At 36.7% G+C, this 22511-nt stretch overlaps 1 protein-coding gene across 2 annotated transcripts in view; it reads right to left on the reverse strand.

Moving 5' to 3' along the window:
* LOC145694872 (putative fatty acyl-CoA reductase CG5065) overlaps window positions 1–22511 on the reverse strand; it is a 57165-nt gene that overhangs the window by 7200 nt on the left and 27454 nt on the right. For both annotated transcript variants that reach the window (XM_081771579.1, XM_081771577.1), the window contains exons 6-8: window positions 21440–21632; window positions 11714–11956; window positions 8082–8339 (exon numbers count right to left, since the gene is read on the reverse strand). In XM_081771579.1, the coding sequence (XP_081627705.1) occupies window positions 8082–8339; window positions 11714–11956; window positions 21440–21632 (694 nt within the window). The remainder of the gene's footprint in view (window positions 1–8081; window positions 8340–11713; window positions 11957–21439; window positions 21633–22511) is intronic.

Raw genomic sequence — 22511 nt, forward strand, 5'->3', positions numbered from 1 at the left:
CGAACATTGTGATCTCAAATTGCTGCGAAGCGAAACGAGATGTTGCAAATCCAATTGCACAGGAATGTACTCATGTCGAGGGCCAAGAAAACTTTTTAAGAAGGAAGTCCCCTCTGGCCCCCATCATAAGGCTCGAGGGGTCAACCGCAACATTTCAAATGGGAACAGGGGGCGGATGATATTTTTGGTCGCCTATAAGACACATTTGCTATATGAAACACGGGTTTCAAAATGGCCGCCAAAAATGCAAGTTGTTCTTGTCACCGAGCAGATATTTTTGGCTGCCATTTTGAAATCCCATATTGTAAATATTTCTGATATGTGTTGTTGCATATTCCAAGATTTATCGAAAGAAATATAACTCGACTGATGGTGCCATTTGAAATTTTGAAATTGGCCCCTGGGACCCTATGATGGGGGACTTTGCGTCTCACAGAAGTTTGTCACTCGCTGACATGGGTACTTTCCTGCACAACTGGATGTCATTTTTTTTAGCTTTGCAACTGTCAGTCGTGATAGGTGTGACACTCTGGATAGGCGGTGATAGTACAGCAGATAGCAGCACATGATGAACAAATAAGAACCGTAAGATCAGTGGGAGGGAGAAGGTGTAAAAAAAAACAGACAAATGCTATCACAGGAAAGGAAAAGAGTGCGCTGCAAACACTCGTAAGTCACTTGCTTTCCTTCAATTGACTGGTCAAGGTGGCTCATAATCTGCTGCTAAAGGTAAGCATTAACCTCTGTACGAATGATCATGCTGGATTAGTAGTAAAGGGTAGTACAACAAAAACATTTGTGGCGATTAAATACGAGAAAACTGAACTTTGTGTAACATGTGCACATAATCAATACAAGGAGTTCACTAATTGCAATGTCAGCGTTTGGGGTTGAAACGAAGAAAGAAAAAAGAACAAAACAAAAATAAGTGAATGCATATTATGTAAAGCGCGATTCTTTCCAAGTTATGGGTGAGGAAAAGTGCAGAAAACTCAACTTTGAAGGATAAAAGTGCATAGATTATGCGTTTTTAAATTTCACATTCCCTACACGGTTGCACAGATTTTGAGCAAACGTGACAAAAATATACCAGGTAACAAACACTGTAGGGTTTAGCCCCTATAACTTATCCTTTTTTCCAGGGGGTCGAAGTACACACAATGCTTTTTAAATGGGGTTTTCACGCCAGGAATGGTTTTAATGGAGTAACTTAAGAACGCCTGGAGTAATTTCAGCCTAACTTTGTACTCATATAGTTTACAGTATGGCACGAAATTATGTTAAACACCCCTACCACCCAAATGGGCGGCGCTAGGACAGGGGGCGTGTAAAAAGTGCCCAAAATAACCGATATTAGATTGAAATCCACTGTTTTTTCATTACATTACATTAATACATTAATGACATTATCCAAGTCGATGTCGCCGTAGTAGTAGTAGTAGGTCTAGTTGGTAGTACTAGTACTACTACTAGTAGTAGTAGCAGTAGTTAGTAGTGTGGTAGTAATAGTAGAAAATAGCAGTAGTTCAAAAGATTCAACAAATCTCCCCGTACAATTCGGGGCATTTCAGCTAGTAGTGTTAGAAGAATTGTGTGAAGTGAAACCAAATCATACTTGTGGTTACGTTTGCATGTACTTAAAAGGCAAAATTCAGGAGTTTGGGGAATTTACTCAAGATTGTATTAATTTTTGGACCATTAAAGCCATAAATCATCCAGGTGTTCCTCACTTCCTTTACGGACTTCTTTACCTACGTTCGCCATAGTCTTGAATTTGGTATTTTCTGATAATAAAGGTCACACCTTTTATGTGCCGCACTTGGGAAAGGGTTCGAAAACCCTAGGTTAAATGTCAAACCGCGCGGTAAAGAGCTTTCAAGGGCATGCCTAACAAACAAAGGGGGCGACACCAGACCGGGAGTTCTATCAATTTGATTTTAACGGTTGATTCATATTACGTGTATAATAGCCCTATAGTCCTGTAAAAGCAGCAATGACTCCAGAATTAAATTGCAAAAGAATTATTTACAGCGGTTCTTGTGTGTGCTGCCAACGATAGAGCAAAGTATACTATTGGAACAATTTTCATAATTCCAACGTAGCAGAACGATCAAGTTGGATTCGTCTTGATCTATGTTGTGTCCTGGGTTATATAAATTTCTGAAAAAATAAACATGGCCCATTTTACTTTCATAAAAAGTTCTTTTGGTGTGAGATAATAACATGTGTTGGAAACGATGGAACACGTTCTACAACTGTAAATCTTTTCGCAATATCCCAAAATTACAGGTTTGGAAGAAAGTTGATTTCCGCCATGTTGGATTTATTTTTCATACTTTCATATAACCCAGGACACAGTACGGATCACGACAAATCCAAAATACCACTTGTTAAAATCGCTCAGGTAGTTTAGGTCACAAATGCCAGAGATATTCTATCAAAATGCAACAGTGTGTTACTTTCCACCATGTGGAGTTATAGAGTTCAGTGGTCGTCTTTGATCCATTGTTTTCAACACCAATCTGTCATCTAAAAACGGCTGTCCAAAATTCTGTTCCAGTTTGTCCTAGCTTCACCTAAATATTCAGCTTACGTGACTAGAACACAATATTTTAATGATACCCACGAGACAAGCTTTGAGCCTGTCTCATGAAAACGATTTGACATTTCGTTTTGTAGGTAGTATTACTACAAAAACTGTAGTTCTTGTCTTGTAAAAATACTACAACAATATTGTATCGTCTCGTCTTGTAGCCATACGTATTTGAACATGTTTATCTCCCCTTTAGTGATACGTCCCCCTTGTTTGTGACTCTTTCAGGAAGGAAGCCGCAAATTGTCATCACTCTCTTGGTTAAGGAGTTTGGTACAAGTAGCGATCCACCGAGTGCAGAGGATCTGTAGGTGTTTCACAGAATCTAGGAGGAACTACGTAATGATGCTATTGTCTTTGATCATTATCAGACACTTGTATGTCTCGGTACTGATATATTTGATGCATCTAATGAAGGTATTGAAGATGCGAGTGCTGACTTCGTGCGTGTTGAATCGCAGCCGAGCACATCCACCCATGTAGCTCCAAGTGTTAGGTCTCCCTCACAGTTGTCGGGATGTAGCGGCAGCAGTTCTTCCTATGTTCCGTCTCCTCCGTAGGTTGGCCGTCCACGAACTCGTACAATAGATTCTGATGCACCCAAGAAGAAAAAGGCTTATTTGTACTACTGTTACGACAATCCGGACGGTTCGCGACGAAGATCATTGAAAGCCGTCATGCACAGACATCGCTGCATCAGGACATATATGGATCTCGCACGGATCAAGAAGAAGTAATTCTCTTCCCCGCCGGTAACTGTGGACAATATAAACCGCTAAGTTTACCGTTGGTTCAAGGAACACGAAGAATCTGGCGCCAGAATACATGACAAGACATTACGAGTATGAGGTCTCCGCATCAAACACGCCATGGATCAACATAATAGATTTAAGGCCTCGGAATCCTGGGTCTATAAATTTAAGAATCGCTACAATATTGGTGTGCGAGTGATCACACACAAGATTAACAGACAGTTCTCTACGAAAGAGCATGAACTGGCTACTTTGGCACACTCTTTCCGAACCAAGATCAGGACAATGCTTGATAGTCACGCCATCACGCCCTTTCAATTGTTCAATACCGATCAGAGTAGATTTGACAAGGAAATGCATACTCATCGCGTGTTGCGATCAAAATGTGCAAAACATGTTTACGGTGTTGTTGGATCGATCTCTGCAACATCACATTCGTATATGATGTGGAACTCTCTTGTCACCAATGTATGTACAAGTGGCAGAAGGCAAAGGAACCTTTCCCCAGAAGACCAAAAACTCTTTGTCAACTCTTCCGAACACTAAGGCCTTCCCAAATACAACCTCAATCATGCGGAAGAGTGATTTAAGTGTGTTTTATGCCAACATGTTTTGGCCAAATTTAGCAGAAAGAAACCAAACTGATGTGCTACTTGTTGATTTTTGGACAGCGAACAAAGACACCAACTTGCTCTACGAGCATGTACCATCCGGAGTGAATTTCAAAGTTGAGCTGATCCCTCCTGTTTGTACGGGTCTGGTACAACCACTTGATGCTTACTTTTTTAGACAATACAAGAACTTTGTGCGCTACGTTACAGAGCTTGTGTTATCAGATACTAACTTTAACATTTCAGAAACTTCAAACCTTAACCCATTACCAATTTACGGCATGTTTATTCAAGCAATTGATTACATTTGCTTTTTACAGGTGTGGATATGTGATAGACAGACCACCAAAGGTTCCGACACCTCTAGAGTACTGTTTCGAGACATTCACAGTCGATCATTATACCATGTGTGCCGGATTGGCAGTATTCCGCTGTGCTCACTGCAAATGTATCTTCTGTTTGGACCATTGTCTCATCGAACAATTACACGTACAATGTTGACGAGCATGCAAAAATGATGCAAAGGCTAATGCCTGTTACCGGAATTTTCTTTTTGTGAAGCGAGTGGCCTAACTATATTAGAGTTGTCTGGATTTTCATGGCCAGTGTTACCAACTTTGGAACGCGTTTTTCTTTTCGACTCTAGGTACGTCGGTTTCCTGCATAGTTCGTGCTTTCTTGTTTTGTTCATTCTCATATGCACAGCTCGTGATCAAATGTGGCGCATTATGACCAACTCCGTCTTTTCCGTATTTTTCGTACTTCTGTTTTTTCTATTTTATTTTGTTAGATTGTACCACTGATTATTCACGTCATATCTTATGTTCTACATGAGAGGTTGACACTGAATATTGCACTCACTTCATGTAGTGCTCTTTGCAAAACATGTACTTTTCATTGCAGTTGGCAACACTGTTAACCCCAATGGTGGCCTTCATTTCTTCCCTATTGTAGCAAGTCTCTTTCTATACATAACTTGTCAGCATTGTATTTTGCCGTGCCCCCCTTTTTTTCGGAATTTGCACTTTTCTCCCTTGTCCAACCTTGCTGTTTCCCGAACTTCCACCCCTTATATTTCTTGAACCTATTGCTATGGGCAGATTTTTTTTTTTTTTTTTTTTTTTTTTTTTTGTGAATGATCATGTCTGTTACAGCTCTTTCAATTGGCATAGGTCACATTTTTTACTGCAACTATCATTTTCGGAAGTTTTCCTTGTTAGCTGCGGCAAGTGACCTGCCAATAAGAGCAGAATACTTAGGATGATGATGTTGATGATTATAATTATGATACGATATATGATACGGGTTTCAATTAAGTAATACTAACCAAGTTACAAGGGATTGAAAATTTGGTTATCTCTCCAAAGCATTTAATTTCGACAAACTACTTATGTAAGTATCTCGTCCAATTGCATAGATTGTTGTCAATAGATCTGAAGGTCTTTGATATTTCAAACCGGTTTGGAGATAATGCAAGAACTGTTAGAGATTGACACACTGCTTAAAAGTATGTAATTTCAAAACCTTATTGTAATTACACTTAACCAAAATTATTGTTGTGGTGTTATAGAAACAAAGTAAATGAAAAATTGTTTTCGAACTTTCCCACAAACAACTCGTTTTGTGTAATAGATGAAATTTAACATTGAAATTGATTGAAATTTCAGTAGCAGTTTGTTTCAGGAAAAAATATCTAAAATTACTTCAATTCGCTATCCGTAACTAAATATAAAATAACAGAGCATTACGTGGGAGCATTTAAATTTCCACAAATAATAACTTAATTCAAAGCATTTTCAAAATAATATCAGATTTATGTTTGTAGTGAAAAGATATTCAAAAACAATATATCACACTACTCTCTCCCAATTTGAAATTTTGGAGCTTAAGGTAAGGTGCAGTTCTACCTCCACTACTTCTGTCCAAGATATGAATAAAAACATTCAAAACTTTACGTCGCTTAAGGCATCATTTAATATTATTCAATGGAGCTACTTTTTCTCGTGATTTACTTTTGTCCGATGTGGAACGATTCTAGAGGGTACGTTTAAACGAAATTTAATTTTTTCCCATATAAACAGAGATTATCAAATATACAGAAATGAATATACTACTTCTTTGTATAAAGTGCGGTCGATAAGTTCCCGGCCTATAGCCATTGTAAGAAAAATAAGAAGGCTGGTATCGTTTGTTTGTTCAAAATAGGCTCCATAGGTTCCATTTGATGCAATACACTTTTCAGCACGTATTTCCAACTCTTTAATAGTCTTGGAAAACTCTTTAGCCGGAATACTGTTTAGGTGGTCGGTCATTTTGTTTAAAATCTCCTTGATGGTATAGAATTTTTCACACTTTAGTTGTAACTTCAATTTCGGGAACTGAAATTAATAGGGCAGAAACATGTGTGGGGAGTAAGGTTGATAGTGCAAAACTACGATTTGTTTTTGAACCAGAAACTGCGGAATAAATCTTGCGCGAACTTTCCGTTTTCTCAAGCCTTCGACTGAAATTCGTAAAACTTGTTTTTGGCATATTGAGTATATCTACTATTAACCGACACGACACTTTTCGATCTCCTTTGACCATTTTGGCGATAGTAGCAATCTCGTAACTGGCTCCCTACCCTGCATAAATCATTTGTGCCTCTCAAATACGGCTATTTGACCCATTGATTTATCGTAAGTTTTCTGAATCACTTTAAGCGTGTCTGTTGCTGGTATATTGTCTTTATAGCAGAATTTAATCGCTGCACGAAGTTTGTCCTTCTCATCCATTTCACCCGTTGACACAGACCAACAGTGCTGTGAATCACATGTCTTGTCTTTTAAACTACTAGCTAACGGAATTTTGTACACCTGTTGAGTAGGCCTAGCATTGCGTAATCCAATCTCTGTCCCACAAATAACGTTCGTAGGAAAGTGGGAGAAGTATCAGTCTGGGAACTTACGGACCACACTGTGTCATTCTTACTCTTCATAACATATGGGAATGTAAAGTACAGAACATTCATGTGCAGTCTAACTACTATGCGTTTAAAATACATGAGAAGACACCAAGATTGTAAACTAATTTCGCCGTTTTCCTAAGTGATGTAAGACATATGGCACTGTTATCATATATATTGCTTTTATATGAAATTTCTTGGTTAGACATAAGGTTTTCAAGAAAACAAAAATGGTGAGTTAAGCCAATTTGTTATATAAAATAAAATTGATATATGATTTGTTAGAATGGTTGACTGCAGTCGTGTACATGTTGTCTTTTTCATTGAATACGTAGCCTATAACTAGTTAACTTGTAATCAAACATTAAAATAACTAGTTGCTTCTAAATTAATTGTTCTTACATAAAAAAATACTAAGAATTAAAGAATATGGACGAGTTCAAGTTATGTTATGAACGAGTTACACATTTTCTTTGATGTACAGAAATTAACGTAAAAGGTACCGTAATAAATTTAAAGAAAAAATAGTGCTTCATTTATCATTAGAATGAAGCTCTGTTTTAAGTTTACCTTATCCAGAGTTAGTTTCTGTGGAAAAGTGGCTTACACCATTGTAATTTCAACCCATCCATATGTTAATGAGATACAGTTGTTATATTATGGTAAATCTATAAAATAATTCAGGAAACTACACATATATATCCCCTCCTCACAATCGTTTATGAAATAACAACTTCGAAGTATTTCGGAGTGCAGAAATGTAACAGCAGAGACTTCAGAAAGAATAAAACTCATCACATACAGAAAGAAACACTATAATATGTTACAGTGAGTTACACTTCACAAAATGCAATATCGCTGAATACTCAAGATCTGCTCAAGGGGTCTACGAAATTTGGCTGAGATCTATGACGACAAGCTAAGAAATGATTCAAGTCTGATGTTCAAACATGATTCCAGTAAGACAAATAATAGCAACGATCTAAATTACTCGCATGCTGTATAAGAGATCGGCTGCCACATTAAAAATACTGAGTAATAACACTTAATATGACAAAGTGGCCAATTCACTATGTTCGAAGGACACATAACTTATAAGAAAAATCAGTCTAATCTCATTCAACATTCGCTAACGCAAACTAGAGACCAATGATTATTTAGTTTATTTGAAAATGACCAACCTGTTGAAGTATGATCTTGCTTTCGTCTTATGTTTTGGGTTTTCTTTCATAATGAACTTCTGCATTCCACTAACGTAAACTGTAATGTAGGAATCCCAAGGTAAATGTCTGATGTCAAAATTAAATTTCTTGTCATCTACGTCATCAATTTCTTTCAACAACTCCAACACATTATTGCAGCTAAAGTCCCATTCTCTTGACGTGAAATACTGTAATGCCATATTGGCGCCATCTATTTTGTGCTGAAGCGTGATCATCCTGAAAATTGAGTTAAGGAGAGGTATATTAAAAGAGCTATTTAGAACAAAAGTACTGTATGAATTTCAATGTACTTCTTCCAAGTAGAGGTGGCGGTATGCTTAAGTTTATATTGTGATAAAGAATACATAGTATCGTTTTTAAAAAGATACATGACCAGTTTTACTCAACAATACTTTATTTGAGTTTAATGCAAATATCAAAAATCAATATACTAATCTGTTACTTTTGAAATACACATCACTTTTCTACAACAAAGTTAATGGAAATTCATCTAAGAACCCAACACATCGTCTGGTTTGTGGGAAATTTGACCACAGAATATATGCATTGAAATGCAATGTTGGTATTGGTTTCAATATTTAAGCACACTTATTCTGTAGGGAGCAGAGTGGTTAATGCCTTTAAAAGAGATGCAGCACTACGAGTAGTTGGCCCTCAGATATGACTAAGGTTCGTATACATCCCGTACTTTTACAGAATTATCCCTCAGTACTACTTGGTGTCCTGGCGTCCCGAAAAAATTCTCCGAAACGCAGAATTGTTTCACAATTTGAGGATTTTGATATTCATGGACCAAGAAATCTATAGCCTTCTTCATAACAATGTCAGATTAATTGCCTTGGAAATACTGTTACGTTATGAGAGTAGTGCCACTACCGGACATGGTAATATCTAAGAACGGCTTACTTGATATGACGCTGGTCTACTATGCTTCAAAATGCCGAAGAGAAAGTATATTTTCATAGAAAAGCTAAGGACTGAGTAACCTTATGTAACTGTTTTATTCAAAGCAAAAATATTCCGAATTCTTATTTCAAAAATATTAACCCTATAAATAGCATGTGTACAAATCTACTATAGATAGATTACAGTTGGTGTCTGCAATGTCAGAAAGATGCCTATTGTGCAATTCAATAATTTCGAGCGTGGTCCTATAGTGAACTGAAAACTGGTGAGAGCTCCTCCGTGGCTAAGCGGTTAGCGTGTGCGCCTTTGGCGTGGGAGACCCGGGTTCGATTCCCGGCGGGTGCTCATGTGGTTCAGATTCCACGTTAATCAGCAGGTCCACGTCTCATATAGCCTCGCTGCTGAAAGGGACGCTAAACTAAAATCAACTGAACAACTCATGAAAACTGGTGACGGAAAACTACTAGTCGCGTGCGTAGATACGTGATAGTGTGCGAAGGGTTTTCACTGCAAATAAGCACTAACTCATCTTTCAAGTCATTCAGGAACATCCGGACAGAAGGATAATTCAGGAAGACCTAATTAGCTGGACAGCGACATCCATGGACCCCATTATGAGCACATTAATACTTATAAGTTGATGGTTGGAGGTAGAAAACTCTTCAAGTTTTGCACAACCACCACCTATGGTATCTGCTCATTCTGAAAAGTCATGGGCGATGTCAGAAGAGCCTGATGTGGCGAGTCGAATAAAGGGCTGTGACATTCGCCGGTGAGAGTTGTTTTTGCTCGGCCATAGTAACAACAATGTATATTCTACACATAAGGAGATTAAAGTCCAATGTGCGTTCGAACTCACTACACAAACCCAATACCTGACATTCTTGTTAGGGAGACAACACTCTATGTATCTCCTTCATCTTTTGTCTAGGTTTTAATCAGGAAAGTATAACTAATGGGATGCACTCGTGAATTTGTTCATACCATTCTCTGTTCCATATTGCCATAACAATCCTACATACTCTACTTGGTAATGTTTTCAACTATGGTCTGTCAGGCATAACTCCTACTGAGCATGTGCGTATATTACATGATGACACACAGCCTGACCTGCAATCGTTTTAAAGACAACAAAAATCACCAAGATCTGCAGTAAATGTCAGACTCCATACCCTGGACAGACATTCAGCGTCTATATGACATAGCCTTTTTCTTACCTGAACAGTTGAATGTTTAGGTCTCTCGAAGTTGCTACATGTGCTATTAAGATAAATGCTACCGGAGATAGTCTCAGATTTATAGTAACGAGGTGTAATAGATCGATAGATAGAAGCACACAGGTATACGCTCAAGGAGGTATTGTAGGTAGTTCCAAAGTGTTCAGTGTTGACTTGTAGGGAGGATGGCTATTTTGTATGTGAGTGGTCACATGTATCCGTAAATTGCGACCTTTTGGGACAACTATATTCCTGCACTTAGTTATAGTTATAGCCAAATAAATAAACAGTATCTTTCATTGTAGTTTTGGAATTTCTTGCCTTAATTCAAAGAGTAAAATCTAACCAAAGTAAATCATTTTTAATAAATACTAGTATTATACTTTCGCCAATGTATCATTGCTTTCATCAAAGACATTATCTTATTAAGGAACTGAAACAATACCATTTAAAAAATAATTTGCTTTGGTCAAATTTTATTTTTAATGAGAGAAAAATAGTGTGCGATAAAAGCTATTTCAAGTGTCAAAATTGAAATCAATGCTGTGTTCAATCTCCCATAGCTGCTGGACCTCCCAAAATCGATCATCATAGATACCGAAGGACCGAACATGAGCGCAGTGTGTTGGTAAAGTACGTTCCTTAATACCACGTGATAATAAACTGTCTCAAAGAACAATAGTAGGAGTATTAAGTTCTGATATGTCCTTAAATTGCATAATAGCGTAAGATTTATATCTGATAAAGAACCGTTCATATGTTTCGTTCCATATATACAGAGGGGAAGATTAACAATCTATTGTACGAATAGGAGAAAGTTTATAGCGACTATGGATTGGAATATTAATGTATTTGTCGAAATATGATAAGAAGAAAGCCATCTTCTATCGTCTTCGTGATTCCAGAGATCGTTCTGACTGGGTACGTGAATATGTGAGAAGCTTTCCTCTCGGATTTATGGTTGCTGGTGATTACTGCTATATTGATAAACTTATGGTACAAAGAGTAGACAAAAGGGCTTGTATTAATGTAGCTAGTTACTAAACAGACATTTTGCAGAAACTATACCACCACGTTTTGTCTAGTCAGATACTAGCGGCTTATCAGTTTAAATGTATAAATTGTCTGTGGTTTACAATTTGGAACTGACCAAATCTACATATTCAAAATTAGAAACTTTATAGTCCGTTAGTGTAGTATATTTAGTTAGGTAAATCTACTTGGGCTGAGTTGAAAGTTTTGTAAAATCTTATTTAACTCAGTGGAAAGACCACGAATTAACTTACTGTTGTATCGAATTTCCCGCAATGTCCAACATTGTACACTAACTCGCCACCTATTGCAGGCGTTCACCTATTGCAGCACATGCTAATATTGGGCTTTGATATTTAATATTACTTCTAACTTTTAAACACGTTTTGTATAGAAAGATATTAGAACTTTAAAAAAGAACAAGTGTACACTTACCTTTTCTTTTTACCGAACATTGACCCAACCACGTCGAGTAAATAGGCAGGAAATAATTGTAATAATACGAAGAAGAATTTATAAGCATAGATATTTTCCACAAATAGTTGTTGATTAGGAACCCAAAAGGTATTCAGGAAAGGATTCTGCAGAACGTAGTTGTACGAAGTGTTATGCACTTTTCCCCATGTAATGGGATTAACTTTACCTGAAGTAAAATTATATATTTTCATTTCGGTGTTTCTAGAAGAAAAGAAAGAAATAATATTGTAAACATATTTTTCATTGTTTTCATAGTAGGAAACGTTTCTGCTTTATTCTTATTACATATCTCTACAAATAAGTAACGTATAAACATAAATAGAAGGAATATGGACATATATATTAAAACTTAAGGGAATTCAAGAAATTATGAAATATTTAAGACGATTCTAACGTACAGTATGTCTTTCCTTCCAATATAATTAATTTTCTAAACCTATCTCATAAAATAAAATTGCACAATTCAAACACTGCACCATATCCATTATGGATCAGCGAGTGGAAATCTAGAAAATGGCGAATTCATTGTTTCAATTTTCTTCTCGCTAAAAGCTGGCTGGCAAATATCAAGAGTTCGTCATAGTACTTCGTCATCATATAAATATACTGTGGAAAAATGATTTAAGAACACCTATTATGAATCATCTCATTCGAACTAAACTGGCATTATAAAACGTGCATTTAAAAGGGCACGTTCATCTTAGTTTGAAAATGCTAGTAAACCAACCACCGTAGAGAATAGTTTGTTGTAGAAAGCATGTTGGTATATGATGTTTGAAATTGATTGAACGTGATTATAAGTGAATAGTGTTATTTTGTAATTATCAACCCATTTCTTATATTATTTGTTCGTTGCGCATCGAAACACCAAGTTTAAATGTTGCTCTCGAAATGACGATAAAGGAACATAGATTTTTAATATGATTTTCTATTTCTTTTACGAGCTTTTTTTTTTACAAAAGTCTATTGTGTATTTCAGCAGACGGATATATGCCAGACTGTATGCTAATAAAATTCTGCATATTCTAGACTGTAGCACACTGAGGTTATTTCCTTCACTTTCACATCGCTCCTATCGAAACAGCAGTTTAAAATCAATATGGCAATATTCATTATGATTTACTGTTTGTTAATTAAGGATCATTTCAACAACACAAAACGATTCTAGAAGAAAATATCTTAGTTTGCCACGAAACAGCTATAAAACCAGGTACTTTTCTGCGACTTCAACTTTGCCGCTTTGATTAACATTTCTTCAAAATATTATTATCGACAAAATAATATCAAAAAATATTCATGGTTTGCGACACAATTACGTCTTCCTACCTGCCATTCTCGCGAACATAAAGACTTTCATACTATCATAGCCTTATAATTCTCATTCTCGTACGTCATTGGTCCCGAATATCCTCTTACAGAGCCGACCACTACGCCTGAACTCAACGCACATGTAATAAAATATCAAATACCGTACCAGGCACAATCATTTTCCTATTAGCTGATAAAGGAGTCTCCATCCTTGTCTTAAGTTGCTTGTTGCGTTCTACAACTTTATTTTCTGTACAGGATTTTATCTTTTGGATTGGAAAGTTTTTAAAATGTGCATGTACTTAAGTCTAACTCAACACATAATGTAACTTCTTATTGCCTATATATATATATATATAATCGTTAGCAAGCTGTTTAAGAAATTCCTTATTCTGATACCTTATTTCCATATTGAGGGAAATAACTTGTTGCACATACACCAAGCTGGTTTTCAACTAACTGTTAATTATTTGGTCTTCTTGGGTTAATCACCAGTCAATACTACAAAGCCTTTTCATCTTCCCTCTGTTAATGTATCTCAAACAGATTTTGATAAAGTTTGCCTTAATGGGCTAATTAAAAAGTTAAAACCTAACTCTTCCGATCTACTATGTCCGGTTCACATACCATTTCAATTAATTGTATCGGATAGTTCTATATAGAAGCTGGTATATCATACCCTATTTTTATATTTTTTGCGCTCCAGAGGATTCTACTCTGAGCTCAGACCTTTATACGCCATACGTTTCTGACTAAAACCCCAAGCAAAATGTGTACTTACTTGTATTTCAGTATATGGCTGATACGTATCTTGACAAGATCATGCACGACCATGGCAATAACAATACTGCTAAAACGTTTAGCCCTAAATGCCGCTCTAAGGTTTATGCCAAGTTACCCTTCAAAACTAGTCGCTTCTATCAAATCTATGGTCATATGTATAACAGTTATTTTTTACTCTAAACTAAATTGGAAACTCCAGTCACATAAAATAACACAGAAGAGTAATCTTCGGCTAAATCTTGTTCATTGCCTAACTGGCACTACCTGAGGTTAAAATCCCCCAATGTTACAAAATGTTCCTGAGACTTATCTTAACGTTTGGACAGAGTATTTGGTGCAACTTGTCAATCATGGAATGCAATGCCACTCGAGTTCAATATTGTATACGAGTACCATATGCGACATAAACGCATTGATTTGCCTTTCCTCAATCAACGTCATAATAATGTTATTCACCTGAAATACATAATTTCTCAGCTACCAGTTTTTTTTATATATTTTCTGGATAGTCGATACTGAAACTGGCTTTCCGTATAAGTACTTGTATGTAATTGCATATTGGAGTGGAGCGAAAAATAACTTTTTTATATACCGAAAACGAAATAGCGGAAAAGTTCCCGATTGATATTGATAAAATACTGTAAACATTTCATCGCTGAAATCGAATATCCTCCGGTGGTGAATCCCCAAAGAAGATTTTAAGTGTTTATAGAGTATGCAAACCCGCTGTGCAAATCACTCTTTTGTATTTCTATGGTAAATGAACAAAAGTATTACCTATATTTCTTAAATTAAGCAGTCTATAAAATTTAAGAAATATTTTCTGCATGATTTAGGCACATTTCAAATCACACAATAGCTCACAATGGTCAAAATAACAATCTACTTAATACAAAATACTTATTTTTTTTATCTCTCTGCTTGTTTTGGTGAAACAACCCAGGACCCACGACGAAGACATGGGTGCATGTCGGGTCCCTCCCATGCCCACCCTACTATCCATACACGCGTGTTCAAAATTAGATCTTTGTTTCATTGCAGAGCGTAGTTTGCCTTCGTTTCTACTTTTGTGTTTACAGATCTTAAGTTTAGTTTAAGTCTGAAAGACCATCTCCGGCATCTCTGCCACAAACTGCTGCAGATACTTCTGTTCTCACGCAGCGTTCTGTATTCTGGATGCGCTAGGACTATTTCAGAGCTCTTTTATGCCTGGATTTTCACTTTTAGTATTGAAGGTTTCAGTTCTTTGTTTGTAAACAGTAACAGCGCTAGAGGAGCTGATTTCCAATTAATAAGGTCCCTGTAATCGTTTGCATTGAACTTGAGATTCGGTTGCAAATATTTTTCTTTTTACATGTGACTCGCCTACTTTAGCTGGTCTTCCTCATTTCGTCTTCATACTGTTGCTACTGTCATTATCTCTACTCTTGTCGTTCCTAGCCTTTCCCCTTGTGCTGATTATCTTTCTCTAGGCCTCTTTCCTGGAGTATTTCATCGTCAACCATAGAAAGCAATATATTCTCTAGATCAGAGAAATAACAGTTATTTTTTATTACTTTTGGAACCAATTGCCGCACCTTTTGTGGTAGGTATCTTGAAGAAGTTATTACTAGCCACATGTATTTAGCTCCATCGTTACTTTACAAGTAGAGTATCTTTTTACTGAAAACCAACGTTCAACGTATCCTTTCACAACAAACTCGAAAAAGGTCTGGAAGACTTCCGAAGGGTTCAACGTAGCCACATAGTCGCAAGAAACGATTTACTGTGGTTAACTATCGTGTATAAGACATAGTATCAGGAAGTAAGGTAGCAATTTGTGGAGAACACTCACCCTTTATCATTGTTTGACATATAAATCAAAGATATTTCTGATTAGTACTAAGCTTTTCCACTCGTACTTCACGAACGTCACTACCTATAGGACTAAAATTAACAACAGGCAAGTTTTCGCATGTTTCTAGTAATTTCCTAACAGTACTTCTCTACGAATTCGGCCCTATAGTTGGGGCGTGTAAATTCTTTAATAGATAATGCAAAAGTAGCTCATTAGCACGTAAAAGACACACGTACCACTTTAGTGGCCTATTGAGAGTTGTTTCCAATCGACGAAGGTTCCCATCATTAATATATGTATTGCTGTTTGTTCCATCGCAGCTTACAACACAGAGGTCATCTGTAGAAATGTTTTGTAGTTCAAGCCGTGAGTAAACTTTGTGATATATGCTATGCCTTGTCAGAAAGAGGAGTGACGTGGCCAATATAATCTCACTGACGTTGCCTTTCTGTTGCTATATGCTCCTCCACAATTGTTTCGGTGTGCCAGCGACTTCCAGTCTCTTTCCTGCAAAGAGTTTGGTCTTTACGACCATCAAAGTACAAGTCTATAAGAACCTTTCCTTTGGTTATTAGTACTTAGTTTTCTCGTACCTTTTCCCTTTCTCGACGGATTTTTGAGCGGTCTATTCCCTGGCCAGCATGCTCTGGACCAATCATTCCAAACAAAATTGCAACGAAGCTCCTGCTATCGATTCAGTTGCACGATCAGATGTGTTCCAAATCAGTCTGCCATCATAAGGAGAGGCCATGTCGTTGCTGCTTTCTTTTTCTGTAATATCCTGTTGTTTCGAAAAAGCAATCATCAAAACTTGACTCATCCTAATTACTAGATGATGTCTGGAATTCATTAGAAGTACTCGTTTGTAATATGTAAGAAGACTGTTGGCGTGTGGTCTCTCTTGATTTCCTTTAGTGCGTGCGATTAGTTTTAAAGTTTCCTCGTAGTCCACTCCCCCTATTCTGCTTACTCGTGTTGTTCTTTGATCTCGCAGAAATGTCCACTTTTTTCTAGGTACTTTCTTTCTTAATTCACATGAGCACATGGGAAGTTCATGACATTTACAGGAACATACATCAAAGAACTTCGCGCAATCTTGTTAAAATATATCTTTTTTTTTCTGGAAACTAGCAGAATCTTTTATTTTGTTCTCAGATTTGACAAACTTCTTGTAATTTCCGTGCAAGGCAAGTAGAAGCTAAACTATACGTTCCAACGACACAGTAGGAATTGAATCTTTGACCGAAACAGATTTCACGCACTGACAAGGGAAGATCTTATATTGATAGTTGCATTGTCCAATCAAACTATGCGCAATCGATAGACTAGTGAAGAAAAGCGAGAAATCCAAAATTTTATGGGCCTAAACTTAGAAACAGAGGAGATACAAGGAAAAGAAGGATATAGAATGATGTGAAGATAGCAATGTAAAAGATACACTGACACAGAAAGAACTTCAAAATGATTAAAGTAATCAAAATGACATTAACACAACAGTATAGTAAGCAAACATTGTACCCACAGACATGTTCAATAACATATCATGTAATGCAGTGTTGCCAACTGAATACAGTGTAAAGTTCTCAAGCTGCCCTCTCCTTGTAAGGACCAACATACTGCGGAGCGCTTTATCAACAGCAACACTGCAAAACTGACAACCAATAATGTGTGAGGTGACACAATATTTTGAAGATATGTGTATTTGGACACATGGCAAAGTATCTTATTTTGAACAATGGGACATTTTATTTTAAAAGAACATTACAGTGAAAAGAATAACAATTCGTTTTAAGTTAAATCACCTTTCGACTTTTTTTTCTAAGTTTGTTTGCCTTTGCTGTCTGTCATTTACTTCTTACGTTTGTAATTTCTCAATTAATAAAATAACAGATTGCTTCCCCGTCCGCATTCCTATCATCACCTTACCTTGGTTAATCTACAAACATGCACTTTTTTCATCGAGACGCAATCAGAGTGAATAACCCAGGATATGAACCCGGAAGGAACGCCATACAAAATCGATTGAAAGACCTTTGGAAGGGACAGTCGACATGGAACGAGAGACGAGTTAGAATGTAGACCGCGAGCTTCATTTTGAAATTTACGATTGATAGCCTTGCTATATCTTATAGAGCACCTTCGTTTCGGCTAATGCCAGATAGCCCTCTACGACAATGTATAGCTTTTTGAAAAGAAGTTTTAAATTTAACTAAAATCGCGGTCCTCGTAAAGTTGGTTTCTCAGTCCGGGTTTCGCCGACCCTTAACCTTGGTTACTTGGATGAACGGCCAGCCAAGCAGAGAGATGGTTGGACATCAGCCCACTGGAGGAGTCGTCGAGAAGGAAACCATCAAACCCGCAAGTAAGTGCAAGTAGATTAACTTATCCCGAAAGTGACTCCCTTCTTACCCCTTTTCCATCCCCTTTTACATCACAGTCTGTTTCTTTTGTACGTGTTGAAATTTATTTAAATGCAACCCAGGTTGGATCCCGTACCTCATATTTTGTTTAGTTCTATGTTTGAAAATCCTGGGCGACACTTGTCGGTTCTGACATCCCCAATCACGTTATTTGTGAATGCAATATCTGAGCTTTCAAACCGACAAGGGGCGACTGCACAATATTATATGCATCAGAAAAGTGAGCCTGCTGATCAATTGTCAATCCAAGCGCATCCATCATTTCAGTTTTGTGTGTTGTGTTTGATACTGTTCTGATTTTCTGCTTGGGCAAAACTGCTTCGACATTGTGCTTCATCCCTTATTTTCGCACTTCAGTGATTATATTATTGTTTGTGGTATCATATTTTGGTTTCAAATAGTTCGAATCGTGTACTGTATGACCCTTCTACATCGAAGATGCATATAGGAATTGATATAGGCCTATCCTCAAATGTTCGCATCAAGGCATTAGAGGTGTGGTTCTACTAATAGTTAGATTTGCTAGATCTTATAATTTGTGTTACGTGCCACTTACAAAATTTCGTTTTGTGCTTAGTTGGCAACACTGTATTACATATGATGTTATTGAGCATGTCTGTGGGTACAATGTTTGCTTGCTATGCTGTTGTGTTAATGTCATTTTGATTACTTTAATTATTTTGAACTTCTTTCTGTGTCAGTGTATCTTTTGCATTGCTATCTTCACATGATTCAAGATCCTTCTTTCCTCTGTACCTCCTGTGTTTCTGGGTGTCGGCCCGTAAAACTTCGGATTTCTCACTTTTCTTCACTCCTCTATCGATTGCGCATGGTTTCATTGGACAATGCTACTATCAATATAAGATGTTCCCTTGTGAACAACGTCTCACGCCACCTCCTTTACATAAGGATCATACCCTTTCTCATACTTTTCAAGCTCTACCTAATGAAAATAATGCTTCATTTCATCTCATTTTATGGACAACTATACACCTGAAGATAGCTAAATGTCCAAACACGGAGGAAGTCGTTCTTGATCTTGTTCTTATCTTCGGCATGGTTAGAATTTCAATATTGATATAAAATACAGATCTCTCACACACTACATAAAGTTTAATTTACAGTATACAAACAAACTGTTTATACTTAACAATTATGTTAAATTTAATTTATAGTACATAAACAAACTGTCTATACATCTACCGACTACGCATAACGAAGAAAACGCTGAAACGCAATGATAACACTACAAAATGACCTTGAAAATATCGTCTTCCATACTCGAACAAAGCTATCGAATACTAACATTGTTTCTTTTTTTTTTTTTCAAATATTGCTACTATCAATTGGACTAGTCCAAATTGAATTCTTACGTAGGACAGGAAGGTAAGCTGTATAACGCAGTACGAGAATTTTTAAGAGGAAACATGTTGAAGGAAAAGTTATAATGAACAACGAAAACATTTCTATGCATATTAATTCATGGCTAGAACCTTACATGAAAACACAAGTACAGAATATGAGTACAATACTTTGGTTTGCTAAAATGGGCTATTTTATGGTTCCAAATCTGTCTAAATCACTAGAAACTATTTCTTAAGTTTTATAGACTGCTTAAGTTAAGAAATACTGGCAATACTTTTGTTCATTTATTTATTTATTTATTGAACAAATTCCCAGATACAGCATAACTTTGCCATTTTACACAGGGACATGCTAACAAAAGAAAGAAAAAAACAAGACAGCAATAACAATAACATAAAAAAAGAGTGTAAAAGTAAAACTATCCCGTCAAAACTCGTTTAATTGCTCTTTCAAACACTGGGTAGCTCGAAAAAATGTCCACATCAGTTGTTAATTGATTATAACAGTTTGGTATTCTATAAAAAAGAGACCTCTGTATAACAGCCAACCTAGGACGGGCAAGATGGAATAGGTGGGTATTCCGGGTGATGCGGGAGGGACACGTAAGGATAGTTCCTGAAGTAATATTTCCGATCTTAAGCTTCCATTAACTATTTTATGTAGATATTTCAGGTCAGAGATAATTCTGCGTACTTCAGAAGTCTGAATATTAAGATGTCGCAAGAGCTACTTCTTAGATAATATTCGAAGTGCTGGAACACGAAAACGGACTATAGCAATGAAGAAATTGAGAACAGAATCAAGTCTGGAGAGATGTGTAGGTGCTGCCATGGCCCATATGGGAGAGCAGTATTCGATCTTGGGCGCTATTAAAGTCTTATAAAAAGTTGCTAATGAAGAAACAGTGCGTAGTTCGGTGAATCGATAAAGAAGTCCCAACATGCGCATTGAATTCTTTAGTATTGAGGAAATGTGGTCAGAGAATGTGAGTTTTGAATCAAAGATGACACCAAGATCATTGTGACTAGCAGAATATGTGATAGGGGAATCGTTGATATGGTATGTGGAGGGAACACAAGAGTGGTAACTACAGTGGGTTTGCATACTCTATAAAGACAACTTTTGGGGGGCGATTCGCCACCGGAACATATTCGATTTCAGCGACGAAAGTTTTTACAGTATTTTATCAATATCAATTGACAACTTTTCAGCACTATTGTGTTATATATATATATATATATATATATATATATATATATATATATATATATATATAATGATTTTTCGCTACGCCCTATGTATATGTACTCTTCACGCTGTATGTAAAGGCTAACCATCTTGCCGCTGACAAGCACGATACCTTTCATTTGTATCTAATACCTGATCATCTTCCTCATTTGTTTTCATTTTAGTGCCTTATCTGATTTCTACACTAACACTGTGATTTCCTCCAGCCGTCATCAGTCTCGAGTTGTCCAGTAACAAGAGAACTAGCAAGCATTCATCAACTTAAATCTATGCTAGTGATCATGGCGTGTACGCTCTGTTAATTTCATCTTTCATAATCAAATTTAATTTACAAAAGTACAACTCAGCCTTCTCTGCATCAAAAATAAATAAATAAAAAATCCTTAACGTCTCTTCAAACCAATATATATATATATATTGTTTTCTAGCATACGCATTTATTCTACATTAATGTCTTATATTGTTCGTCTTAACATATTTGATTTATACACTGCGCTTAGACCGTCAAATAATGAATTAAACCACAAATTTAGTGCAACCAATGCCCAAGGGACAGCGTACCCTTCTAGTGGCTTGGGTTAGAAGTATTATTTTCAAAATCACATATTATTAGAATTGAATTGGCAAATCAAGAATTTCTCTGAATTTCTGACGCTATATACCTTTAGAAATCATCACTTTCAAAATATTAATTGTGCCATCTGTGTTGCTTGTGTTGCTTACCTCTTTTCTGAAAGACTCCAAGCAATAGTTATCATACAATTGATACATAGATCAACAGGAACCAAGTCACTTTTCAACTTCTTGTGGACATTAAGAGATTGAGCGAGACCAGTGTATGCAGCAGTCATCACCCCTGTTGGACCATTCAAGTTGGTTATCCATCCTGGAAATGGGTCCTTCCATGTTGCAGTCACTGGAATTGGTTGCTATGTTATAAATAAAGCACAAAATATACTTGCTAATGTTAGATGCCACTTGGCGCATGCAAAGCTGATCAATTTATCAAAAATAGAATTTTTCAAGTTCAGTTTGAGACAACGTAGAAATTATAATTATTCAATTGTATCTACTTCATTTATTACGAGTGATACTATGTAGGATAGATGGAATCGGAGCCAAGGTAGTATGTTCAATGCTCTCCAGCGAGAATCGAGTTCGGGAGCTCATAAAGATACATGCAATAGTCACTTGAACTGCGAAGAAGTTGTCGCATATTACAATGTGTATTAAGTGAAAGTAAAGTGTTCGCTACTTACTAATTAGAAATATCTAGAATTCATCACCGTCTGATTATGGAAAAGAAAATAAGAAGATGAATTGAATGGAATACAAATATCGAGGATTGAAATCAAGTGAAGAGAATAGAACAACATGGCAGATAACTGTGAAGGGAACAGAAAAGCCAATAACGTTGTAACTGTCTTTTTTGTGAATACAATTTTTTTAGAAGGGGTGACCAGAAGGAGGAAAGATTAGTTTTGTTCCGGCGAAAATCCTCACTAGTATTGACATTGTCAACTAACTCAAGGTGGTACCCATACAGGATAAGGCACATTGTGGGCTGTAGTTTGTGGAGTCAATTCTTGAATTTCGAAAAGGGTAAAGTTACAAACAAAATACACGCAATCAGTCCAAGCAAAAGCAAAGGTGAAGACATTGTGCAATACAATGTGTCGAAAAGAACGAATTCTAATAATGCGGAAAAGATGCGTATTAACATGCCAATAAACGACAAAATACGTCCTGATGACGTGATCGAACAAGTGGAAAAAATTGCTTTGGAGGATCGCAG

Source organism: Thermobia domestica, chromosome 9 (genome assembly GCF_964235325.1).
Source record: "Thermobia domestica chromosome 9, izTheDome1.hap1.1, whole genome shotgun sequence".
NCBI classification, from domain to species: domain Eukaryota; kingdom Metazoa; phylum Arthropoda; class Insecta; order Zygentoma; family Lepismatidae; genus Thermobia; species Thermobia domestica.